The sequence below is a fragment of the Cyprinodon tularosa genome, unplaced genomic scaffold (assembly GCF_016077235.1).
Source record: "Cyprinodon tularosa strain WSP-4 unplaced genomic scaffold, ASM1607723v1 ctg326, whole genome shotgun sequence".
In the NCBI taxonomy this organism is placed as follows: Eukaryota; Metazoa; Chordata; class Actinopteri; order Cyprinodontiformes; family Cyprinodontidae; genus Cyprinodon; species Cyprinodon tularosa.
The window spans coordinates 831,863-859,394 of NW_024039037.1; the positions used below are offsets into that span (position 1 = coordinate 831,863).

At 36.7% G+C, this 27,532-nt stretch overlaps 2 protein-coding genes across 2 annotated transcripts in view; both read right to left on the reverse strand.

Moving 5' to 3' along the window:
* The window catches only part of LOC119788771, a 39,320-nt gene extending 24,431 nt beyond the window's left edge, over positions 1-14,889 (reverse strand). Inside the window, exons 1-6 of the mRNA XM_038293398.1 lie at positions 14,574-14,889; positions 10,132-10,422; positions 7,773-8,045; positions 7,442-7,537; positions 4,321-4,371; positions 2,973-3,041 (exon numbers count right to left, since the gene is read on the reverse strand). Coding sequence (XP_038149326.1) covers positions 2,973-3,041; positions 4,321-4,371; positions 7,442-7,537; positions 7,773-8,045; positions 10,132-10,422; positions 14,574-14,658 — 865 coding nt within the window. The 5' untranslated portion in view covers positions 14,659-14,889. The remainder of the gene's footprint in view (positions 1-2,972; positions 3,042-4,320; positions 4,372-7,441; positions 7,538-7,772; positions 8,046-10,131; positions 10,423-14,573) is intronic.
* A 660-nt stretch (positions 14,890-15,549) lies between these two features.
* klhl6 (kelch-like family member 6) lies at positions 15,550-26,380 on the reverse strand. Its single transcript, XM_038293440.1, has 7 exons — positions 25,976-26,380; positions 25,733-25,898; positions 22,163-22,612; positions 21,831-22,068; positions 21,174-21,376; positions 18,862-19,075; positions 15,550-16,686 (listed from the first exon to the last, which is right to left on the reverse strand). Exons 1-7 carry the CDS (start codon positions 26,230-26,232, stop codon positions 16,388-16,390), a joined length of 1,827 nt encoding a protein of 608 aa, XP_038149368.1. The 5' UTR covers positions 26,233-26,380; the 3' UTR covers positions 15,550-16,387.
* Between the last annotated feature and the right edge of the window lie 1,152 nt (positions 26,381-27,532).

The following is a 27,532-nucleotide window of genomic DNA, read 5'->3' on the forward strand; positions in this document are numbered from 1 at the left end:
ATTTGTTTTGCACTGCACTGAACCTTTCCATATCAGTGCCTTTTATGTCTTTAAACTGGTTTTCCCTTTCTCCTACACACTGCACTCCATAAAGGGTAATAATAATGTCACTGTTGTTGTAAGCTGCTCATTTACTGTTGAAAGCTGTATGCATTGAACTTTCGTTCAATAAAGTTTGTCTAAGTGAAGCTCTTCCAAAAATACCTGCTAGAGTATCATCCAATCATAGCTATGGAAAACAGCAACTTTCAGATAAAGACTCCTTTCTATTATCAGAGTCTGCAGGATCACCCTCCTCCACCTCAGTATATTTTCCAAGCACTTCCAAGCCTCCATTTTAAATTTGTCATGTGTATGAGAATGATATGGATGAGGTGTTTTTGTAATTCACCAAACAATATATATAATATCTCTACCAGGTATTTTCTTTTCTTTCCTGGTTTTTACTTTAATTGTTTATTTGAAATAATTTACTATGAAAATGAATCTTTTCAAACATAATTCCATAATGAATCCAGCACTGTGATCCTGGAAAGACATTAATACACCCATCATGTTCAAACTTGAGTTTAAAGAAAAAAAATGAAAGTACAAAAAAAAAGTACCCACCCCAGATGAAAAACAGTCAGTGGGGACTAATTTACCTAAATAACAAAGATTGTATGCTGACTTTACAAATATTGAAACTCGTTTGATCAGGGAACAAGGGGGAGCAGTGCAGGCAGAAATAAGGAAGAAAATCAGGGATGGGAAGAAAAGCTGCAAAAAAAACAGATAGAGGTTTAGCTGCAGCAGAACAACATTAGAGGGATCTGGAAAAGCCTGAAGACAATAGCCCCATTTACACTACCCTTTTGAAACTGTGCCGAGATCGGTCAATGCACGGTAACTGAGATAACTGTTGACTGTAAATAATAATAATAATAATAAATTTTTTTCAAAGGCGCCTTTCTGGACACTCAAAGTCACTGTACAAAAGATAAAAACACAGTGGGAGAAACAAAGTCCAAACATAGAATAAAATCATTAAAAAAATATAAAGGCTGGGACAGGGAGATTAATATTAAAGAGAACAGGCCATTTTAAACAGATGAGTTTTGAGTTGTGATTTGTAATAGAGAAGTGAGTCTGTGTTTCCAAGCAAGGGTGGTAGAGAGTCCCAGAGGCGGGGGGCACAGCCGCTGAATGATTTGTTCCCCATGGTGTTGAGACGGGAAGAAGGGACAGACGGGTATAAAGCCGATGAGGATCTAAGAGGGGGTGGGAACATGCAGGAGGCCAGACAGATATGGGAGGGCAAGGTGGTGAAGGGTCTTGAATGTCACCATAAAAATTTCATATTGAATCCGGAGCTGCACAGGGAGGCAGTGGAGCTGTTGGAGAACAGGGGTTACGTTCTAGACCAGTTGTAGCTGGTCCAGAACTGCAACAGAACCCCGCACTGCAAACAGGGAACAGTGCTGGCACAGTTCCTCTTTAACCTCTACACTGCACACTTCTCCATGTACTCCCCATGCTGCCACCTCGAGCAGTTATCTGACGATTCTGCTATAAGGGGCCTCATGGCAGGAGGGGACGACTCAAATTACAAAATCCAGAACCCAAAAATGGACTCTTAAAAGTACCTAGACGTTTACCTGATTAACAAACTGGACTGGACTCACAACACAGAGGCTCTGTATTAGAAAGGTCAGAGCAGACTCTTCCTGCTGAAGAGACTGAGGTCTTTTGGAGTGCAGGGGGCGCTATATGTCTGCGGTGGAATCAGCTGTTTTCTGTGGAGTTGTCTGTTGGAGCAGTGGCTTATCTGTAGCTGAGAGAAAGTGGTTGGATCAGCTGATCAGGAAGGCCAGCTCCATGATTGGATGCCCTCTGGACTCAGTGCAGGAGGTGGGAAACAAAAGGACCGTAACTAAACTAACATCTTTACTGGATAATGTCTCCCACCCCATGCATGAAGCTGTTGCAGAACTGAAGAGCTCCTTCAGTGACAGACTGCTGCATCCTAAATGCACCAGGAGGCGTTATCACAGATCCTTCCTCTCGGCAGCTGGAGGGTTTTATAACCACCACTGTTCCCAACAACCTCAATAAGTTGCTACGTTCATGCGGATTTTGCAGTTTCTACCTTGGTCAGTCAAATAACATGCTGCTGTCATTTTGCACATCTCTGATGTTGCTGCTATTTTCAAATATCCATCACTGTAAAAATGTCCATAGCTGTATATTGGTTATTTGTTTATCTCCAGGAGCACCGTATTTGTACTGCTAAAACACTTTACAGTACAGTATTTAATTTGTCTATTTTTTATTTTTTCACTATTTAGTTATTCTTAAACACTGTTCTGAAGTCACATTTGTATTACCATTTTTTTTCTACAATCCATAATATCCCCAATGTGGGACAATAAAGGGAATTTCTATTGTATTCTATGTTGGATCAGCTGCCTAGAGACGGAGGACTTTCCCAGCAAGCATGTTTCAGCTTGTTCAACTAAGAAAGTTTCGCGAAAAATAATCAGTTCCACTGTTGTGATCAAACTGGTCAAACATGAATTTTCAGGTGAGGTTCTTTCACTTAACAGAATGTACCTGTCAGAAACGACAGAACCTATTCTGCAATAACAACAGATGGGTGTGACGGGCCGTTACATGAATTAAATCTTATGTAAATCATACTAAAGACCCAAGGAAATCTGTGTCCACCATTTTCAGATGTTTCATTCTTCTTGGCTTTCTTACCTTTGTCTATGTAGGCAGGCATGCTTGGAATAAACTGTTAAACAAATTTTAAATAGAAATTTTAAACACCACCTCTTATTAATAATGAGAAAGTATTTATATTACCTTTTTAATTGGGTGTAGGGATTATGTAGTCTAAAGTACTTTTAATTAATTTATTTACAGAGTTTTGGGTCTTTCGCATGACAAGGTTGCTTGTAAAAAATTAAGGGTTTGATCTGACATGTTACCATATTGGCTGTGTTTTTCTTGGGTTTGAGGCAGAAGTTGACTTTTTTCCTCACTGTCACACAATGCCGCTGAAAAACATAAAAGAAATACACGGTTTAATGAAAATGACTAGAAATTCATTGAAAATCACAATCATACTAAAACAGGCAAACGCTTTACATGTTCCAGATAAATATCTTTCATGATTTAAACAAATACTCAAAAAGAGGAAAATCAAATAATTACTTTTCCTAATCTGTCACTATTGAACTGCTACTTTGTTTAGTTAAAGAATACAAATGTTCCTATTAATTGGCTGCAAATGTTTTGAAAGAGCTTTAAAAAGTACTGGTTGAGACTGCAAATTTAGAATTTAAGTTACTGCTTAAAGGGGAACGCCGTTTTATTTTTACATTGGGCCCTTGATTTTACGTTATTACATCCTGTTCTACTCACCCATATGAGTTTTGTGTCATTTGGAGTTATTCTGAAGATATTCCATTGGGTTATATCCAAGTAACGTCCTCCTATGGGCAAACAACTTGAAGGCACAAACTAAACTGTTCAGAATTTATTATTTATGGTAAGCCAACATTCATAACATGTAGGCGAATCACTGTCCCCCAGACATCAGCGGTTATATTGTTTATATTTATATTTTTTTTAAATAAAGCAGCGCGTGTATGACGTCATCCTTGCGCGCCGGCTACCATTCATTCATCCTGTCAGCTGAACTGCTAGTTTTACTCACATGCCTGGAAGATGTCTAGTGCTACTACCACAGATGATCTCGCTCTCGAAATGGAATTGAACAATTCAGATTAGCTAGCCGAACGAATAGAAGGGGTAGAGCATAGCTGCCTGTGGCCTGGGCTTCCTGTCACAACTCCAGTCAGGCGTGCGGGTGACATCATACACGTGCTGCTTTGTTTAGAAAAATATATAAATATAAAAAATATAACCGTGGATGTCTGGGAAACAGTGATTTCCACTACATGTTATGAATGCTGGCGTACCATAAATGATAAATTATGAACAGCTTAGTTTGTGCCTTCAAGTCGTTGCCCATAGGAAGACGTTACTTGGATATAACCAAACAGAATATCTTCAGAACAGCTCCAAATGACACAAAACTCATATGGGTGGGTAGAACATGATGTAATAACGTAAAATCAAGGGGCCAATGTAAAAAAAATGGTGTTCCCCTTTAAGATATTAATTTTAGTAGGCAGTTTTTCAACAAAAATATTAACAGGATAAACAAATAAAAAATTATAAAGGCTTTGATCAAATGAATGTTTTTGGTTTTTTTTGTTGTTTCTTGTATTCATGATCCGGACAATGCACTGAGACAAAGCGTTGTCATACCATGAGGTGGGTGATTTTCCACGTCAGACTTCTCTCCACCTTTCATACATACTAGAATCAAGAAAAAAAAAAAATAATAAAAATCAAACAGCCACTTAAAATCAGCAGGTGTTGAGGTTTGTTCAGTAATACAGCTAATATATGGGTCCTTCTCAAAATATTAGCATATTGTGATAAAGTTCATTATTTTCCATAATGCAATGATAAAACTTGAACATCCATATGTTTTAGATTCATTGCGAACTAACTGAAATATTTCAGGTCTTTTATTGTCTTAATACAGATAATTTTGGAATACAGCTCATGAAAACCCAAAATTCCTGTCTCACAAAATTAGCATATCATGAAAAAGGTCTCTAAACGAGCTATTCACCTAATCATCTGAATCAACAAATTAACTCTAAACACCTGCAAAAGATTCCTGAGGCCTTTAAAACTCCCAGCCTGGTTCATCACTCAAAACCACAGTCATGGGTAAGACTGCTGACCTGACTGCTGTCCAGAAGGCCATCATTGACACCCTCAAGCAAGAGGGTATGACAAAGAAAGATATTTCTGAACGAATAGGCTGTTTCCCAGAGTGCTGTATCAAGGCACCTCAGTGGATAGTCTGTGGGAAGAAAAACGTGTGGCAGAAAACGCTACACAACGAGAAGAGGTGACCGGACCCTGAGGAAGATTGTGGAGAGGGCTGATTCCAGACCTTGGGGGACCTGCAGAAGCAGTGAACTGAGTCTGGAGTAGAAACATCCATAGCCGTCGTGCACAGGTCTGTGCAGGAAATGGGCTACAGGTGCCGCATTCCCCAGGTCAAGCCACTTTTGAACCAGAAACAGCGGCAGAGGCGCCTGACCTGGACTACAGAGAAGCAGCACTGGACTGTTGCTCAGTTTTTCATGTCATTGTGAAATCAAGGTGCCAGAGTCTGGAGGAAGACTGGGGAGAAGGAAATACCAAAATACCAGAAGTCCAGTGTCAAGTACCCACAGTCAGTGATGGTCTGGGGTGCCATGTCAGCTGCTGGTGTTGGTCCACTGTGTTTTATCAACGGCAGGGTCAATTCAGCTAGCTATCAGGAGATTTTGGAGAACTTCATGCTTCCATCTGCTGAAAAGCTTTATTGAGATGAAGATTTTTTTTTTCAGCAGGACCTGAAACCTGCTCACAGTGCACAAACCACTGGTAAATGGCTTACTGACCATGGTATCCCTGTGCTCAATTAGACTGCCAACTCTCCTGACCTGAACCCCTTAGAGCAGAGGTCCCCAAACTTTTTCCTGTGAGGGCCACATAACTTCTCCCTTCTCTGATGGGGGGGCCGGGGTCAGTTTGTAACAGAAAAATTGTGACGATTGCAAGAGTGTCTCAATTTATCACGGGATTTATGTCTTTATGATGGGATTCATAGTGTCTCCGCAGGTTATATTCTTTGAATACCGCCACCACCTCTTGACAGATGAGACAGACAGCCTTTTCTTTGCATTGAACAAAATAAATAATCGTTTGTCCAATTCAGGTTAAATGCCCTGCTTTCTGTATCAATTTCTCTCTTACCTAATGTTTTCGCCATTATTCAGTTCTCTTTACGGAAGAGGATTAGGGCCATTCAAAATAAAAAAAGTCTAATCAATTCTGACTTTTTCCTCAGAATTCTGAGAAAAAAGTCAGAATTGAATAGACTATTATTTTAATATTTTTCAATGGCCCTAATCCTCTTCCATATCTCTTTGAGGGGGCGTGCCGTAGTTTGGGGACCACTGCCTTAGAGAATCTGTGGGATATTGTGAAGAGAAAGTTGAGAGACGCAAGACCCAACACTGTGGATGAGCTAAAGGCCGCTATGGAAGCATCCTGGGCCTCCATAACACCTCAGCAGTGCCACAGGCTGATTGCCTCCATGCCATGCCGCACTGAAGCAGTCATTTCTGCAAAAGGATTCCCCACCAAGTATTGAGTGCATAACTGTACATATTTATTACAAGATTGACGTTTTTTGTATTAAGAACACTTTTCTTTTATTGGTGAGATGAAATATGCCAATTATGTGAGATAGCAATTTTGGGTTTTAATGAGCTGTATGCCAAAATCATCCATATTAAGACAATAAAAGACCTGAAATATTTCAGTTAGTGTGCAATGAATCTAAAATACATGAATGTTCAAGTTTTATCATTATATTATGGAAAATAATGAACTTTATCACAATATGCTAATATTTTGAGCTCCAAATGACATGTAGATTTTGGGTCTTTAAGTAAAAAATATAATTTCCCCTTAGAAAACAAAAAAAAAAAAAAATGACTATAGCAAATTATCATTCAAAATACAAATACCTAAATCTGTATATACAGTCATAGTTTAGTCTATGACCCATCCAGCTTTTTAAATCTTTAACAAATAATTACAATACACAGTACGGAATATAAGAATTAAAGAAATGAATGCTTTTCTTTATACTGTTGATAGGAAATCTAAACCAGATAGGAGTAACAAGACAGTACATCTGTATACAGATAAACGTATGAGCCTAGAATTTATTTGAAACTAACTGAAATGATGAATACAGGAACATTACCTAAAAACATATCAGATTACTTTTTAGGCAACTGTTTTGACAGTGATAGCTGCATCTACAAACATCTCATGTGTGAGGAAACTAGCTGCTTTTTTCATCATTTGAGTATATAAGTTATCTGTTAAAAATAAACAGAGAAGATTGTGAAAATGTTCATTACTTATAAAATGAAATTTTCTCCTCCACTGTCACTATATACATGCTCATGCTACATAATAAGCATAAAGCAAAAAAATGTCTATTTTTGCTACATGCTCATCTAGGAGGAACAAATCCTGCAATGTCAAGTACTGGATACGGGATTTCCTGAGATAGAAACCTTAAACCAATCAGTCTGTATGATTTGACTAAAATGTCTCTATAAATCACCTTGAAATGACAGGTATTTTTAATTGGGGGGTATATATATATATATATATATATATATATACACACCCCAATTAAAAATACCTGTCATTTCAAAATTTTCAATTTCTTTTTAATAATCTTTTTTTTTTTTTTGTTAAATCTACATGGACATATGTCATTATTAATTGATTACTGTACCTTTTTTAGTGTGGATCCAGAACACCAGACCAACAATAATTAAAATTATTAATAAACTGCCAATAATTATACCAGCCATCTTTCCGGTATTGCTCTCTGTAAGTGTAAGGAGGAAAACAGAGTTCAGTCTATATAAAAAAAACAACACCGTTGTAGAAAGAGTTCATAAATACTAACACTAAACATTTAAAAAACTATAAGTCAAACTTATATTACAATATTTTACAAAAATACCTCAATTAAATATTTTATTTGCTTTTATTTAGCAGTTCAGTCTTTACTAAGCCCTCTAAAGACTTAATGTTTCCAAAAGGAAAAGCTGATTTCTTACCAGGGTAGCAGTCCTTAGCCTGAAACACTGCAGATTCTTTAGAAAGTGGGTTGCTTACAGTACAATTGTAGATGTGATCATCATTAACATCTCCGAGGGATATTATTATCTCTGGTTCATGGTGTGAGTTTGTTTCAGAGCTCCACTGATATGTCAATAAAGACTGAGGATCATGGGATTTTGAAGAGCATGTCAAAGTGGCCTGGCTCCCAGATTTATCAGGACTGGTTGCATTTATTATTTTGCAAGATATTTCAGGCTTGGCCACTTTATCTAAAATAACACAAAAAAATAAAACAAGCCATCAGAGAAAAATGCATTATCATTTTAATTATACAAATTGTGTAACTAAAAAAATAGGAACTACATGTGAATTATTTAATTTATAAAAAATAATCTGAAGTACTTTCATCAACTTAACAGTAATCTAAAAACATTTTGAGACACTGAATTAAACACTGTCTTCCCCTTTTAAATTTGGCAACCAACATTTTCGGATCAAAGGTTGATTGCAGGTAACTTATTGATAGATAAAACTCCTTTTTATATCTGGACAGTCTGTGGGGAGTGGTAGAGTATACTCTACCACTCCCCACAGACTGTCCAGAATTAAATTATGTAATTTAATGTGGCACTATTGTAGCAACCAAACAACAAAAATATTATCTAAGGTCTAAATGACTGTAAAAAATTAGGAATGAACAATATTACAAAACAAAACCCTTACAATGTTACTAAACTGTGATACCATTACTATTACCCAACATATTCCTCTAGCCTTTTCTTCTGGTTTCTGTCATCCTTATCTGCATCTTATCTTCCTAAGCTTTAGGATCCCCACAACTGTTGCATTTACTTAGATCGATATTAGTAGTGTGGATAATAGAGGGTAAAAGGTCCTCTCAAATGGGCAAGTAAATTATTGGATAGGAGCTTACATTTATCACACCTGAACATTTAAATCATGCTAAAAAATTTAAAGTGAAATTACATTTTGCAGTAAATCATAGGGTATAAATTTATTTAACTTAATTGTAGGACACAAATCATTTACATGGGGCAGCCACACGTTTTCAGTGTCATTAAACTCCCCCATAAGCCACCACGTAACATCCTCACACAAGTTTAAGGGCATTAAGATTAAATTGCAAGACGTTTTGTGTGTTATTCTGTGATTAAAGTAATTTCATTCACATGTCTGCAAGCCTAGAGTGTACAGAAACCAAATTTCTTTATTTAAGTTTTAAGACTTAAGGATGATTTATAGTCACAAACAAGGTTTTCTGCGTGTGTGTCGCAGTGAATGCATATGTGGCTCCTCACCTGCTGCAGACACTCTGCTGCACCTCTCCAAAATTTTAGGCGACAGCAGAAAGTGCCGCAAACAGCAGGCCCGTGATTGGTCAAATCTACATCTGCTCTACACGGTGCGCATTTCCTGTTTAGTACCTTACGGGCTTGTTTTGTTTGTATGACCGCCATTGTGGAAAACGACTCGTGAAGTTTGACCAGCTAGAAGAGCGAGGTGCACAAGAACGCTGGGACCCTTTTTCCTCCTGGATCTCTGCTCTTTTTCGCCCTCATGTCCCTCCGTTGAAGCACAAAGTTGCCCCCACATCCTCACCGCCTCGGCCGCATCTTGACCCAAAGCTAGTTTGGGATTGTCCCTCTTGCATTGTGGTGTGGAATAACATAGCGCAGACCATGCTTAAAATTTGGGCATAAATCAAAAATATCTGCGACAGCTCACTGCGACACACTGCTGCAAGGAGTATAACCAGCCCTTTACCATAGTTTTGCAAGCATTCAAATGATTGAATCTGCTTTAACCCATTGGCAATTAATCTATATAATAACTATAGTGTTCCTACTCACTTCATGTCAAAATAGTATACATTTCAGTGCTAAGGGTTTCAGGGTTCCATGTCTATATTAGGCTAATTTGTAAAGATCTGTATCAAAAATTAATAACAATTCTACAGTATTCCAAGGGACCTGTAAAACACAATTATGGACATTGATAGATTGAAATCCAGATATACTCAATGATAAATAAAACTCACTGTGACACAAAACAAAAATGTCTAAAATTTAATGCTTTTTTTTTTTTTTTTTTTTTTTTTTTTTTTTTTTTGCAGATTCCCCATTTTCTTTATCCTGGCGGAGAAAATGCTAAATTAAGCTTCAAGGTTTGTGTGGTAATCTTTAACAATGCAAATTTTCTATAGAATAAAGACTAACAACTTTCTAATCAAAATCATGGTTCCTTTAGAAACACAGTAAATTAAGTGTCCATATAAACAATGCTGTCAGAAGTTATTGTTAGAAAGGTTAAAAAGGGCAAAAAAGAAGAACTTACCAATGACTTCCAGTTGATACTGTTTGCGGTCCAGTTTCTTGTTAATGTAAGTCTCCAGCTCATACAGTCCACTGTCTTCATATCTGAGGTTGCTTATGGTTAGATCTGCAGAATGCCAGTCAAGAGTGACTCGGTGTTCATATGACCCAAAGGCTTTCTGCTCGCTGCCATCAAACTCCACTACTTTATTTCCATCATGCTTCCACAATATTTCATTAGGTGGTTCTCTGATGTCAGTAACAAAGCTGACCGTTTGCCCCTGCAGTAAATATTTTGGTGTCTGTCCAGCAACTAAAAAGAAATTGTGAGAGAAGGCAAATAAATGTAAAAAGTTGTATATATAAAACAATGCTTTGTTCTGGAATTTCAGCAAAATATACTTCTGTCTGAGATATGTTAATTCAAACTTTATCAAGAACTATTGTAATACTAATGTAATAGTTTAACAGATTCGTATTCTTTAAAAATATTATGGGATCAATGTAACTTCAAAATTTTAAAACACTATGCACTTGATCCAGTTATCTCTTAATCAAAACATGTCACATAGGCTCTAATTATAACTTACATTATTAACAGCTTGCAAACATTCATGAGGAAATGATTACTTTTATTTGATATTAAAGGACTTTATCTTTAAAGTGTCTGAAGGTACAAAAAAAAAAAAAAATCACAAAAAACTAAAAGGCGCATTTAGTTTGCTTTGAACATTTTTTTTTTTTTATCCAATAAAAAATATTCCCAAAGAGAAATTAGATGCTGCTGTTACTGATCAGTTCTTCCTGTTCTTCATCAGCTTTATATAAAGTTTTGATGACATGATATTGACATTTTCTAGAATTGTATGTAGTCCAATATGTTAAGACCAAAGTTAATGTTATAGTTTCAAGGGTGCCCTAATAAAATAGCTTTTATCAAAAAACTGCTTATATTGAGAGGACTCTAGTGCTGCTTAGTGAATAAGGGGAGAAAACATGACTGATGTACACAGGGAACAACAGAGGTGGAACAGTGAGTTTGTTATGAAACCCTGCTGAAGTTTTCATGGATTAAGATTAAACTATGCCTTTGCATTGAAGCTTTTTGCTTCAACCGCAATAAGGATGGTATCAGTTCATTTAAGTAGCCAAGGATCTTGAGCTGCTTTGAAAGTAAGTTTAGTTGGTCAGATGTTATAGGAAGAAACGTGGAGCACTCCATGCGTGTCTTCTCTGCTTGGAACATTTTGAGATGGATGTTTTTTTATTTTATTTTATTTATTCCCTCATTAAAAAGAGTTTCTTGGTTGTTCAGTAAAACACTAACACCAACATGAGCTATTCCGACCCCTCCGGGGGGAGAGAGAGAAAAAAGTTCCAGCTTTATAGCCATGCTGTGATGATTTTGGGGTAAGGGAAATTTTAACGATAGTCAGTGAAGAGCTGGAGGCTGATGTGGAGGTTAAATAGGAGATTACTACTGTCTGATATTATGACCCAAAGCTAATTGTTATCAGCTTCTGTAATACCGAAGTCAGAACCTAACTTCATTATAATAGAGACCAAAATAGGGAACAGAATGCAGAACAAAAAAATATAGTTACACTGACTTAATTAGTTTTATTTTGTTTTCATCAAGACACCTGGACAGCTTTGATGAGCTCCGATAGCTCAGTGTGACAAACAGTTGATCCCAGGCTGTTCTCTACATCCAGGCCCCGTCAACACGAAGACGAGCCCTGGCCTAAACGCACAAATTTTTCACCAAACCAGCCTCTCATCCACACGAAGCAGGCGTTTCGGGTGTCTGTAAACGATCTATTTTTTATTCAACCTTCAGAGTGGGAATATTTCGAAACGCCGTTTTCGCGTTTCCATCTTTACGCTCTAACCGGATTTTTTTTTTTACACGCATGCGTCATAGCGTCGCCTCTAAGCACGCATGCGCGACCAGTATCACAACAACAATGGCGCCGTTGCTGCTAATGCTACTCACCCTGCTGTCGGGCTTACAACAGAATCTTCTTCTTCTGGAATATCTCCAGGAAGAACAGAGCAATATCGACGACATAGTTCAGCACCTGAATTTGACTGAACCACGAAAATGGACCCGCAGGGCAACCATGTATAAATATTAGTGCACATGCCCAACATTCCGTCGCTTATTTTTGCTTTGGCACCACAGCGCCACTTACAGGCCTGGCATACATTTTGCAGCGTTTTCATGCATTCGTGTGGACGCTCACATTTATTTTACGTCTCCGTCTTTACGACAAACGTTTTGGAAAATATCAGCGTTTCGTGTTCGTTTTGACTTCGTGTGGACGGGGCCCCAGTCTGTTCCTCTGCTTGGTTTTGGATGTGTGTCAAAGCTGAAGGTGAACTCAAACATATACGAAATACTTACTTTTTGGTTGATATAAGCTTGTTTAATTTTTTTGTTGGGTCCTCTGAAAGAAGAATAGATTAGAGCCCTATTTCATTTCACTACTTAAGAAATACAATATTTTAATGTACCCCTTGCAATGCACTTATGGACCACTAGGGGTACACATACCCCCTTTTGGGAACCACTGAGCTAGAGGTCTGTCTGTTTTGGAAGGTTCTGACCTGAACGGGTTGTGGGACAACCATCAGCGTTTCCATCCATCTCCATTACAGAATGTAGAGCAATATTGCCATTTAGACATTTGGGGGGCTGTGGGCTTAGCCTGAGCAAAATAAATAAAATAAAATAAGTGGCCTACTATGACTATAAAGCTAATCCCAGTGGGAAATTTGTCCTTTGCATTAGTCCCTAAATTTGTAAAAGCATTGATAGCCATGCCAGTCCAGGGAAAGACTGCTGTTCTACTGTAAGGTGCCACGGTCAAGGTCAATGACCAACGTACCTGACATGTAAAAACCATACTATGCATACTGCTTTAGGTTAGCAGACTGTATCAATCCCCCTTTTTTAACAACTAGACTACTGACCACCTGGTATGTCCTGCTGCATGATTTAGTTGCAAAATTACATTAAATCAATATCCCATCATCAACACTTTATGTTTCTTGCATTGCTGCTATTACCAAAAGAGAGATATCACACCCTCCATTAAACAGTATTTCTTTGTATGGGTGGTCTGGTTTTACTTAATTGACCCAACATGTTTTTGGTGCTGATCGCCTTCTTGTCTGGCAAATTGAAATTGGTGACAGATGGCATGTAGCTGCAGGGAAATAGAAATTGCCCTAATCACTGTAACACTTAAAGAAACACAACCTCCTCAAGAATTATAGCACATACAGTCTGCTCTGTCTTTCAGAATTTACTATTTTCTTCAGTTAAGCTTATTGTTTTCTAACTTCCAATGAAAGGCAGACTATACTTTCATTTGTAGAATTACTCAGATCACTCTAGTTGTCAGATTCATTCAAAGTTGGTGGACTGGTTTGTTTCTCAGTGAGGAAACATTCTTTCCATTGTGAATGTGGACAACAAAGGAGATGAATGAAGATTTCAAGAAAAGAAAAAAAAACATAAAAAAGGAAACACTACTGCAATCATGTGAGTATTTGTAAGAGAGGAGTACAAATGCATCAGTGTTCTTCAGCCTTAAAGCCTGAAAATGCTTGTCCCTTGTTTTTACACTAAGTTAAGCTTTGATTTAAACGGATTTTAGATTTCAGTCAAGTTTGGCAGTAGTTTAGATCAAACAATGTGTCAGAAAAGCATGCATTATCTTAGCTCTGGATCTATGATTCATTTTCTGTAACAAGGTGAGCATCCAAATCATTGTAAAGTATTTGCCAACTCAAACCATTTTTCTTCCAGAAATACCCGAATTTCACATCAAACATCTTTACATAGCCCCGGAGAAGCTTTCTTCTCCATGCTGAAGAAAGTATTACCACAGCATGATACTGCCATCACCCTGTCTTACCAAAATGTTTGAATTTCCAAAGTAAGTGCTGTGGTATAATTTTCGACCAGACAGCATTTTACAGAACCAACATGTTCAGTTTTAGTCTCCCCTCCAAGCACATTTTCTACACATTTGCTGCAGCCTCTACATGGCCTGTTGCCAAGTACTGCTAATCTCAATACAACTCCATTCCTGGCCCATGGTGAGTTTATTGGAGTTAAGATTACTCTAAGGATGGCACATAAATACAACCAACACATTATAGTCGATGGTAGATTAATGTGGTTTGTTATATTTACATAAGTAAAAGGAAACCTGATACCTAAGCCATCTTTAATGAATCATAATACAATGTATATGATTATGTACTCGAAACGACATAGAACTACTAAAAGTGAAATCAACACAGGTAATACAATTAGGCTAAACCAAGCTCGAAACTAAAGGAGTGTGTTATTCTATTGGTCTGATTTACAAACCACTGTCCTTGGTATACTCTGTTTACAGAAATACCAAGATAGTTTTAAAAGGAATTTTCCATTAAAGCAAAACTTACCCAAACAGACGCTAAGAGTGAAAAAGACGAGAAAACCCCGAATAGAAATTCGGAAAACACCTGGTGGAGTTTCAACTGAAGGCATAGTTTGACTTTCACTTTGCTTCAATCTCAAGTAGGCGACAGGAGAGGTTTTCCAAGTAAATTACGCAAGGATTCGTAAAATCTCAAACATTTTAAGTTAAGCCACTATGGGCTGGTTTGAAAATAAATCGTAGAAACCAATTTAAGTATAAATCCCAGGAGCTTTCAAAGGAAACACCTGCGAAAGATTTTCTACCTATCCACCTGAGCTTCCGGGCAGACTTTACACCGGAAATAGAGCAATTATTTCACTTTAACAGTGCTAACTTTGAAACACTTGCATCGGGAAAAGTAGTGGTTTAAAGCCAAAAATTGCGTGCCGAATATGTTCTTTTTATTTCTACTTTATTTTAATATAGTTAGCGAAATTTAAATATGCATTTTCTCAACAAGATAAAATAAAATAGGCTACTTTTAGTTTGAAAGTCTTCACGAGCGGATGATTTGATTTGATTTTTTTTCCGGCTGTTTTCCAGCTTTACTATTCGTCCTTGTCGGAAAAGATTACCACCGTTTATATTGGAAGATAAGGCTCACAAAAAGTTCCATCTGCAGAACCACTTTGATTAGTTTACAGACAAAAACACAGTTGTTGTTTTTTTATTCTACAGAGCACAACACTTCAGCTGCTATCATAGTAGTTTTCTCCACTTAAATCTATGGGTTTAAGTAAAACAAACGTCTGATTTTAGTCATCACATTTTTAAGCAACGGGGTTTTTAAAACATACCAGAATATCAAATTTTAGAAAATGATGGAAAAACGTAAATCTTGCAGTAATGATCTTAATAATGAATATTTTAATAAATAGGATGCTTAGAGAGGGAAATATTATTAATAGAAATCTTGCTATGTAAAAAAAAAAAAAAAAAAACAATAGTTTTGGGGATGTTATATTATTAAAACAGTGTTTTTAATAAAGTTGCACTATGATCATGTTATGTCCTAAGGGCGTGCCCAGTTATGAAGAAAAAGGCAATTGTTTTATTATTTATTTTAAACACATTTTACCAATGCGTTGTTTACAATATCTGCATGAAATTCCAGCATCAGATAGGCATTTGTGGTACAATGAACACATTTTATCATCATTGTAAGGCTGAAAATCAATGCTTTAGTATTTAACTTTTTTGTTTTAGTTGGGTATTCTCTTCTACATCAATAATAGTATTTTACAAAACAAAATGACTTCATATTTTCAAATTAATATTACCATAAGAAAGCGTATATCTTAATTTCTTATAAAATTTTGATGTTTTTCTTTGTCCTCCAATCTAAAAACAAAACAAATAAAACAGTTAGTCCCCAGTTTTACAATAAACCACATACGGTAAATGTTTTTATAGTAGCCTATTGATTCAAAACTCAAGTTTTCTTCAAAAGTTCAAGTGTGATTCATTACTCAGGACCTCTTTTTTAAAAGAAAGGGAAAATTGCTCTTTAATTAAAATGCTAAGATAAATTTCTTTTCAATTATCTAATGTGTTAAGATGCATTTTTAATGCTAAAGTAACATTTAGACATTGGTTATCCATCAGAAAACATAAAAGATAAAGATAACAAAAAAATCAAAGAAAATTTTTTTTTTTTTTAAGTTTGACTGCTTACATTAGTATAAACACAGCAATGTTTCAAAGTGGTAAGTGAATAAAAACAATGTACTTTTCCTGCTTCATTTCATTCTTTTCTTTGCTGTATCAAAAATAAAGTCCAATTCACCAAAGTCTTTTTCACTGGCACTCTGACGGAGGCGGGACTCTGTGAATGTGTGTGTAAGATTTCATGAGTGTCACACTGCCGTGGTGGGACACCCCCAGCGGTAAGACACACTCCTCTGTCAACACCCCTCGATCAACGTCCCAGCACATCACTGTGGAGATTACTTGGTTCTTGTTGTCCCTTCCCCCAGTGATAAAAAGTTTGTTGTTGCATGCCGCGATGGCACAGCTTGCCCTCTCCCCCAGACGGGTCACAAGAGACCAGGAGTCAGACAGAGGAGAGTAGCAGTACATGGCATGCATGGCTCCACCTGGAAACACAAAGATTTGTAAAAATGTATACATGCTACTGAAATCAGTGACTTCAGTCTTAATGAATCAAAAGCTTTTACTAGTTTTCGATCTTAGCTCATCAGTTTGTGTAATAATTGGACTATATGTGTTTCATTATGTCTCATTTTTAGTTAAAATGTGCTCCTGAAGGTTACAGCAAAGGTGCAGGGGTAGAGTATGCAACCTTTATACGTAGGCCTTAGTGTTTGACACCGCCGTCCCAAGTTCTCAAAAATCTCCACCCCCTTTCCTGTCTGTCTACTTTCAAAGAAAGGCCACAAGTGCCACCAAACTTCAAAAAAATAAAAATAAAAGAGGCCCTAAATGATTGTTTCTGTCCTTCTCTGCATTTATTTCCTGTCCTCTGTGCCTCCAACTAAATAGGATATAAATAATATGACTTGAACAGCCATTTGTTAATTAATGCCACAAATGGATTTCTGATTAAATAAAGAAATGCCTTAAATAACTATTTATACCCCTTGAATTTTGTCACACTTTCTTATGTAATGATAAAAACTCATTTAGCTGAATATGATAAACCTATACATAATTCTGAACTGAAAGAAAAATGTTAGACAGTCTCTTTTTGTGCATATAAAACTCTAAAAGGGTTAGTATGCAGCCTCTTGAGCTAACAGTGATTTACTGTTGCTGTCTCTCCCAGCTGTTCTCCCAGGGGTTATAATGTGTTTAGGATATTCATTTTCTGCTACATAATAGCTTTTGTATGTCGGCCAAATGCTAAAATTTTGTTCTCATATGACCAGAGGACCTTCTTTCACATGTTTGCTTGAAGTCCTAAATCGCCAGCGGCTAGCTGAATTGCAGCTGAAGGAAATCAAGAGATAATCCCACCTGAGCTGTGGATCTCTGTCAATCCTCCATAAAAGTTAGGTAGTAGATTTTTGGTTGAAAAAAAAATCTCATTGTAGGTTTGCATTTAGCCATTCCTTTTCATTTTTAAATAATCTGTTGAAGACTGCTCAGTAAAATGCTCAAAGCTCAGGATATAATTTTAAATTAATACGGCTTACAATTTCTCCCCAATTTTCTCCCGGACCTGACTTTGGCTGATTTAAGCTTCTATTTAGTGGTAAGAGAGTAAAAGGAACATAATGCACTGTTCACTTTTCTTATAAATATTACAAGGAGTCTCAAGATTTGTAATTTTGTATCTCCAATTCACTATAACGCAATATTTTCCATTGGCCAATCAGATTTTTTTCTTATTACAACATAGCTTGTTCCTGTAGTGCTGCAAAATGTGGAAAAACCTTAAACGGCAATAATCATTGTACTGTAATATACTCACAAAATGTAAAAGATAGAGGTACAAAAATATCCTGTCTACAAAAAGCTACACTTCAATTAATCTGTGAATTTATTCTCTACTGGGAAAGAGAATAAAACATATTTCAAAATTCAAACAGAATGCCAATAGAAATATTAATGCAATAATAGAAACAGCAAATGTTGACGCAAAAGATACATTTACATTAGGACTTTATTTTGATTAAGTGCCACCAATGTGTTTAAAAATGGATCCCTAGTTAGTTGAAATAAATAATGATCTATCTTAGGAGTTTCTGTAGGAAAAGTCCCTTGCAGCAGGTATAAACCTTGTTTGTTTACATACTTTTAAATGATGCTTTTGATATGAAATGTTTAGTCTGGTTATGTTTCTGGATTTGAAAGTAAGATGTCTCAATGCATGGACTCTTGCTGCTGTAAGATTTGCAGAGAATGTGGTTTGGCAAAGAGCCGCCAAGATAAGGGTTTGCCTTTCCTGATACAATGGCTGTGTTCCACTTTTGCAAATTTGCACGCTGGTTATCCTGTAGTGCTTATGCAAAAACAGAACTTCCTTTTAGGGGAATGCAGCCCTGGTTAATATATGCCTGTGACTGAGCTGCAAATAAAAATCATGATATTTGCAGTGAAATATCTCCCTGCCGACTTTGATATTGGGAGTCCTTTCTTAATAGGGACAGATAGTGAAGAATGTCCAAAATCAAATAGCCACATATTTTACATAAAAGATAAAATGTTGTCTGGGTGTCTATTTTGATTAGATACCAGATTAGCCAAATCTTGCATTACATAATTTATATTTTAGGTAGAATCAAACTATTTTTACACTTCACACTTACCCACAACGTAAATGCAGTTCTTAAATGTCACAGCATTGGTGCATTTGGTTTCGATGGGGATGGGCGCCCGCAGTTCCCAGCTGTCTGCTCCTGGTTCCCAGCACTGAACTTTATCCGTGGCTAGTTTTCCATTAGGCCCGCCACCAATCACATAGATCCATCTGTCAAAACTTGCTGCGGCGAAAGAGCTGACACCCACTGCGAGAGGTGTCACCTGTAGAGAAAAAATTAAAAAGGCTACTGAGCAAGAACAATTCAGTAAAATGAAAAAATGTGAAATAGATTGAGACAGAAGTCTATTTCATTCACTAGAAAAACGACCTAGAAATAAGTAAAAATTTCATAAATTAAGTGTATTTACCCTTGATTTGAGTAGGTAAATGAGATAGTTTAAAAAAACAATATTTCACCCAAATTTTAATATTTATTTAATTTTAATTCAAATTTCCATTTATCTTTTTGTTAGAAAATTAAAGCACACTTACTTAAAAAAACTTACCTTGATGCATATTCATTAATATACTATAGTTTCCATCCATCCATCCATCCATCCATCCATCCATCCATCCATTATCTTACACGCTTGTCCCAATTGGGGTCGCGAGTGGTGCTGGTGCCTATCTCCAGCAGTCAATGGGCGAGAGGCGGGGTACACCCTGGACAGGTCGCCAGTCCATCGCAGGGCAACACAGAGACACACAGGACAAACAACCATTCACACACACACTCACACCTAAGGACAATTTAGAGAAGCCAATTAACCTAACAGTCATGTTTTTGGTATACTATAGTTGATTTATTTCAAATACATAACTGTCAGGTTAATGGATTTGAAATTTAAAAAGTATATTTACCTAAAATACTTTTTATTTCAAATGCATAAAGGTCCTTGGTTTTAATTTGATAATAATCAGGTTACCTTAATGCAAACAAACAAGTGGATCTATTGAACAAATATTAAACAAAGATGATCTGAGAAATGAAAAAAGTCCTGTTTTATTTCTTATTTAGAAAAACAACAACTATCCAAACCATATGGCAGCAATATAAATATAAGAGAAATATTATGGATGGTCCTTAAACCTAATGTATGCATGATTGTGATAATTGTTTAAGTTTAAGCTGCTGCATCTTAATTGGTTTTAAATCTAACCGAGTCATTCAGCAGATGTACTTCGAATCATAATTCATCTGAGTTTGAGGTCAGAAACCGATGGCTGGAGCTTTTCCTTAAAGCATTTCCAGTTATTCATGGTTTCATTAATTACTGAAAGTTGACATTTCTGGGAGAACCAAAGAAGCCCCAGATCGCCACACTACCACCATGATGTTTGACCTTCAGTGGGATGTAATTTCTTTAAAATGTTGTGTTCATTTCACACCCAATATAAGATGATGCAGACCAGTCAAAAACGTCATAACATCTCACCAATAGCGTTTTTTTTAGCGTTTTTTTTTAGATCTACAAGGGCTTATTTAGGTAAATAGAAGACAGACCTTTGTTTTCTTTGTTCAGCAATGGTTTTCACTGGAATTCCCTGCTGCATGATTTAGTTCCTCTTAATGGGGTCAAGTAAAGCCTACAAGGCCATAGATGTTGTTTTTGTCCTCCTGTAACCTTTTGCATGAGTGATCTATGTGTTCTTTGAGTAATATTCATAGCTGATCCACTTTGGAAAGGTTTACTGCTGCAAATTAATGGTGAAGGCCACAAGCTAAAATGTCTTGTTTTGCTTAAAAAGTTGGTTCCAAGTCATTTAAGCTGTTGCTGTGGTTTGGACCTGATAATGTTAATCACCATGTTTTCAGAATAATAACTCTCACTGTAGTTCTAAATTGTTTTGTATCTTGATCAAAGTTGCTAGACTTATTTCTTAATCTTTTTTATCTCTAAATATCCGGCCATATCTTTCTTTTAGAGACCTTTAGGTGATTTCATGTTGTCAGAAAGGTTCTGATTAAGCAATTTCTTCATTCTGAAAGAGCTCATGATTTAAGGTGGCTTGTAAAGTAATGTATTTTCTGCTTTTTGAACTGAGTTGGTCTGATATAAAATTGTATTTATCTGAAATGTTTAGATGTGACAGAAATGCAAAAACAGAACACATTTATAAATGGGAATTATTTTGAAACTGTTTGCTTCTATTACAATAATAAACCCTCATAAAAATTTTATGTACCCCAGAAGAGCTTATTTAGCCTCAACAAAGACTATTCAGGTTCAAGGGAATTTTTAACATTGTATGGTATGATCCCAGTGTAAAAGGGAACTTAGGGATAACAAGGACAGTTTTGAACTACAATTGTATTACCTGTGTCCAACGGTTGTGAAAAGGATCATAGGATTCCACACTGGCAAGTCTTTGAACCCCATCAAATCCACCCAGTGCGTAGACTTTCCCACCATGAACAGCCATTTTGTGTCTCCAGCGTCCACTAGACAGCGACTCAATTTGGATCCACTTGTCCAGGGCCCCGTTATATTTCCAAACATCATGTTGGGTCTCTTTACCACCTTACAAAATCATATGAGAAAAATGTCAACTTCCATTTAGACTTCTTGTCCCTCTGAGCACTGATTAATCATGGGATATGGTTAAGGCCAGTTCTTCTGGCCTGTATTCCAGTATTGTGTTGTGTTATTATGAGTGTTTAGTATCAACAGCTCAGTGACCTTGTCTTAACAGTTGCCAAGTGTGATTCTTAGCAGTTAAAATAACAATAGCTGAAATGTCAGTTCTACGGGCTGGGAAACGCCTTAAACCACAATAACTGTTACTGCAGATGATAGCTCATCTTCCTGTTTGTTTCGTTCTCTGGTAAACTCTGAATTTATCAGTACAGCCATCACATCACATCTCAGTTACAGTTTAATAATGTAACATGGAGCAAGAACTCCAATCTGATGGTGGAATCATGTTTGATTCTTTTTTATATATATATAAGAAGTATGTGAATTGATCTCTTACCTGATATGTAAACTTCATTGTGGAAAGTTATGCAAGAGAACTCAACCCATTTCCTGTTCTGGGACTCATCTTCCATCTCTGTCATTGGCAGCCGGGCCACCTCCAGACGGCTGCGTCTCAGAGGGTCCAAGCAGGTTACAGTGGAAATAAAGCGCTCATCTTTAGTGCATCCTCCGATGATCAAAAAAACTTCTGACAAAAAGTGCTGCACTCGTGGTTTGGTTCGCTCTGAGACCACCTATAAACAGGTCAATGACAAAGATAGAGTTTCCAAAGCTTGGAATGGTTTTGGTCATGGAAAGATTGCTTGTGAACATTTAGTGGATACCAACCTCTCTACCGGAAAGGTGATACATGCGGGCCTCTTGTAGCAAATAGAAAGCCTCGGTGCAGCGGCGTATCAACTCATCGGACTCAACTTTTTCCACAAAGTATGACGGTTCCAACAGTGGCAACCGCACATGCGAAAGCAAGCTTGCCAGAAATGGATAGCGTTCATCTTGCTTGGCTCTTACCCAGCGCATCAGAGCTACAAAGACACACTCCTCACATTTTGCATCAAGGTCGTCCCTCTGCAAGATGGCCTCCAGAGACTCGCTCGGCAGCTCCAGGAAGTCCTGCTGCTGGACCACCTGAGAGAATTGGGAGGTGATAAAGTCCTGGGCCCTGGACTTCAGCATGGGCAGAGCGTGGCGGTCAGCCAGATTTAGGATCCCTACGCAGGTTTCGAGGTGAATAGAATTGCTCAAAAAGCTTGCACAAGCGTCTACCACACGGAGAAACTGAAAAACAAGAATACATTCCTTTATTTTACGGTCAGTCCCAGCTGACACATATACAACATTCATTAATACAGTAATAATTAGGATAAAACCACAACAACTCTCTCATCTCTTGGAGCCAAATCTTTAAGAACACTCTACCTAAGAAATCAGCATGACTCCACAGTGGCAGTTGAAATTCCATTAGGGCTTTGGTAGCATACTGACAGCTTTTTCATGGGTGGGTACAGCTCTACTCTTGGGCAAAAGGATGTTAGATGTCAGTCTGTTTGTTCTACTTGGATTAAAGTCATTGCTATGTGAATGGTGAAGAGGTGTGCGTACTGCTTGTGGACAGCTAGAAATAATCAAACTATTATCAAATGGATGAGCTCAAGCAGGAAAAATCCATGCCAATGTTGTCTGATGGGGCTCACCTTTAAGTTTGGTTTGTACAGATTTAAAGCTGGCCTCCATAAAAATGTACTTCTTGAAATAAAGTCAACCGTGACAAGTTTGCACACTGGAATTCTTCAAATTTATGGTCATAATAAAGCCGTTCTAAAACCGTCTTTTGGCCTCTAGTGACCTTTATTTTAGAAAGTACATTAGATAGATAGCAAATGGGATTAAAGAAAGGGGGAAGACATGCGGCAAAGTTCACTAGGACGTGAACATGTGAACGCAGCGTTGAGGACCAACGCTTAACCACTGTACCACTGCCGCGCCACCTCAGACCAGTTAAAACTAAACTAATTATTTTTAGATAAAATACATATTGATACAGTGTATTCTCATTATGAGTTTGTATGAAATAATGAGAATATGTTGATTGATAACACATCAATTTGTAATACATATTGTTTTTTTTGTTTTTTTACCTATGCATAAAGTTTAGTTGTAAAATAATCTCTTATTCCCACAGGTACAATAACGTAAAAAAAAAAAGTGAATAAAAATAAATAAATATTATTTCTATATACCACAAATTCCTAGTTTATTCACCCACCACATTTCTGTGTTTTTAGTATTTCAGACATTTTTCAGGTAATGATGATAAAGAACAAATATTTACCTTTCTATAATTGTTTGTTCTATAATACTGGAGCCCTGATTTCCACCACTTAACTGTTATGTTTGCTGAATTTCGCTTTACATGGAAACAGTGATTTTATTTCCATACAGTTGCCCACCAATGTGCTTGTCTTATTTCCGCCTGTGTTTTTAAGCACTTGAGTCTATATATGGTTCTGTCATTAGGGTCTCAGAGCTTCATAAGCTTTTCTATGAATTTCCAGAACCGTAATAACTTTAGTCATTTATCTTAGTATATAAATAGCTGGAGGTACGTATTGTTTTCTGTCTTTACCAACGAAATGGAAACCGGGTTGCAAATGTCATTTTTTTCAAGTTAACTTTATCTAATGTCCTACTACAAACCTTTGTCATCACTGAAACAAAAGCAAAATGAACTTTGCCCATAATAATACATTTTATCAAATATGAAACTGATTTGTTAGGCTGATCAATACAATAAAAATAATTTCTAATTTGCCCTAATGTGGTTCATGATTTTTATTCATCTTTAATAATTCACTCAAGATATAGATTATATTGCATTCTAAATCTTGTTTGATTTTAACTCTAACCACAATTAATGGTTACACTAAGTTTGTGCCCCTTAAAGAGCTAGAAAAACCTGCCAAAATGCTTGTTTTTTTATTTTCTTTTTTCAAACTGTAACGTACAAATTGCTTGCTGCAAAAATAGAAACACAAAAACACAAACACCTGCCTCCTCCCTTGAACGGCACAGCTGTGCAATAAATTTAAACCTATATGGAAAACTGATCCAAGTTGTAAACAACAGCCAACTTTCACTTCCCTCTCAGAGTGACTGAAGTCTTACCCCATTTACTGTGCGTCTTCCACAGGTGGAATGAGAAGATAGCTTAGTTTAATGCAGCATTAATGTTCAGGGCTACAGCTTTTCTGAATGTATTTTTTTCTGTTAAATTTGTGCTATAGGGCAGCAGCTTTTCTAAATAACATACTATTGGGTCAATCATGTGGTCAAAAATAATATCTGGGGTTATCAAAAGCTTTAAAGAGATAATAATGATTTTGTTTCTCTACCCACACAAAAGATACCTGTCAAAAAAATCTATCAATATTGAAACTACTTAAAATCCACTTTGATCAGCTCAGATAGGCATATTTAAATCTCCTAACCTAAAGCTTTTATTACAGAGCTGTAAGTTCTCAAAAAGTTTGGGTTGTCTTGTGTAGTTTATCATTTCAAGTCCCGTCCATTCACTATTTTAAACCTTTATTTTATAATCAAGCATTGACATTTTGACCTTTCCTACTAACAGTTAACAAAAAATCAAACCGTTTCACACATACTTCCTTAAACCCTGTTTTTTTTTTTTATTGCAATTTATGTTTTAAGTTCAAGATAAACTATAATAAAATGCTAAAAAAAAATAAAATTGTTTGGTTGTTTATCTGCAGTGTGTATTACATCGCTAGGTTCCGACTTATATTTGGCTTAAACTGCACTTATGAAAAATAACAGTGAACAAAAATAAGTAAGCATTTTAAAAGCTTAAAACAGGTAAGCTCCTCATGTGGAATTAACACTTAAAGAGCACAAACAGACATGTACAAAATTTATATTTTTTCCAGTGTTTTCTAATAATTCCTTTGCGTTAGGAAAGATGAATGATCACAAAATGCTCAAACCTTATACATTCTTTAAATCAATTGTGTATCATCATGAAAACTTTGCCTTGTGTTTGACCTTGTTTCCATTTTAAAATCCTGATTCCATTTGATCTAGTTTACTTTTATTTTATTTGAAAGATTATGACCACTGATAAAACTGAATTTATTATATAAGGTTCATAGGGATTGCATGGCTAAATTTACTTACAACAGCCAAAACATAGAGCATAGAAAATAACTTGAATGTTAAAGCAGCAACAACTGGGATAACCTAATACTTGGCTGAAATGAGGAACCCTGCAGTAGATGGCATTATGTATTTTTTAAAAGGTCAAACATGGGAAAACCACCCTGCATGTGAAAATCATTCAACGTTAACATTTATGTACTTTTATAAAATTTCAAGCTGATGTACCTGAAACTGGCTGGCTGCCTCCAGTATTCCCTGAACATTTGAGTGTGTGAGGAGGGCTTTGCTGGTGTAGGTATACTCCAAGAGAGAGCGCATGGTCCCGCTGTCTAAGCCTTTTATTTCCACACGCTTCTCGTGAGTTTCCTTGAGTCCACTGCAAAACATGGCCCTGTTCGGACAAACATTGGGTTGGTGAAGCCAGAAGTCTCTGGCAATACCTTCACTCATAAACTAACTTTTATTTACCTGAAGTACTGACTGGCAGCAGCCAGAATAGCCCTGTGGCAGGGGAAGTCTTTCCCTTCAACACAGAGGGTCACATCGGTCAGTTCTCTGTTCACCCGCAATGTTTCCATCCCTCTCTGCAGCTCCACAGCCAGGCCTCCATCTTGCCAACATAGCTCAGTTCCACCTCCAGGCTTCTCTTTGTCGTCAGTCAGAGTTGGCCCATCTGCAAGTGGCAACACCGGACAGTCTGTCGTCCTCTCCAGGGAGCCACTCATCTTATTTCCCACCAGCAATTTCCACAGAAATACGGTTTTCACAGAAAAAAAGCAGTCCGCACCTTTAGGAACATCTGAAGGCTCAGACAGAGAGAAGAGAAAAACAAACCTTTGTGGTTCACGCTCAGAGCAGTTGTGACGGGTTGAGATGAGAATTCGTTTTTTTTTTTTTCGTCTGTCCTCATCATACTTCCTATTCCTGTTCTGTGAGGAAGATTCATATGCTGTTTCTCAACACTTCCTCTTCTATTAAGCTGAGTAGATTTCCCCTAATTTACCCAATATTCCACTTTTTGCAAGAAAAAAAGAAACAAAGCAAAAATGAAACAAATTTAAAACCATCCAAAGCCTCAGCAAAGTAAAATAACTTTAAAGGAAACCAATAAACAGCTAACAATTGATGAAATGAATGTTTAGGGAAGTCTAATAATTTGTTTTTCTCTTGTTTGGTTCACCTTCTCAGTCTTCTTGATAGCTAAAAACTGACAACTAAAACGAATAGATGCTGCTTATAAATTCAGTAAAGATTTTTATATATCTGTGCTTAACTTTATGGCAACCTGTCATAACCAAAAATGAACCCTTGTGTAAAATCCCCTAATGTTCTCCTTTCTGGTGGAGGATATAAGACCTAAATAATATTTTTGCAAAATTTTTATTAGACTTAGACAATGCATACCTAAAAAAAACAATGGTTTAGAGAGCAAACTTGAAAATGTAGCACTAGCAATTGATATATTACTAATCATATGAAGCTATAATATGTACAGGAACATAAGAAGAAAAATAGTTTGATTAGAATTTACCATTTCCAATCACAAATAGTCAATATGCAATATGTGTTAACTTACAAATTTAATATTGCTGGATCTAAATAGCAACGAAAGTAAAACTTGACATGACTTATGTACAAGTTCAGCTTTTGATTACACTGATACTGAAAGTAGAAGTAAACTTTCACTGTGGCCGTTATTTATACAACAACTCTTAATTTAAAAAAAGATCAAGATTAGGGTAACCAATGATAAAAAAGAAAAAGCAATTGAAGCATTTAGGGCTTCTGGTGTCATAAAAGCAATTAAGAATATATAATATAAGAGAAATCCCTCCTACAAGGCAGAGCACTGTTGTGCCTCTCGATATACGAGAGGATACAATGTCATTGTTAATTATTCAACCTTATCTGGATCTCACATTAGAGAAATTTATCTCTGCTTTTAACCCATCCTCTTGGGGTTTAGTGGGCTGCCATTGTTGGGTGCATGGGGAGCAGTGTGGGCTTAAGGATCTTGCTCAGAGA

Excerpts from the sequence above, each read along its gene's own strand:
- klhl6 (XM_038293440.1), bottom strand. The coding sequence starts at position 26,232 with ATGAGTGGCTCCCTGGAGAGGACGACAGACTGTCCGGTGTTGCCACTT. Across the intron at positions 25,899-25,975 it reads GCTGCCAGTCAGTACTTCAG|GGCCATGTTTTGCAGTGGAC; the intron begins GTAAATAAAAGT and ends TTGTCCGAACAG. Across the intron at positions 16,687-18,861 it reads GAACTGCATTTACGTTGTGG|GTGGAGCCATGCATGCCATG; the intron begins GTAAGTGTGAAG and ends TTGTGTTTCCAG.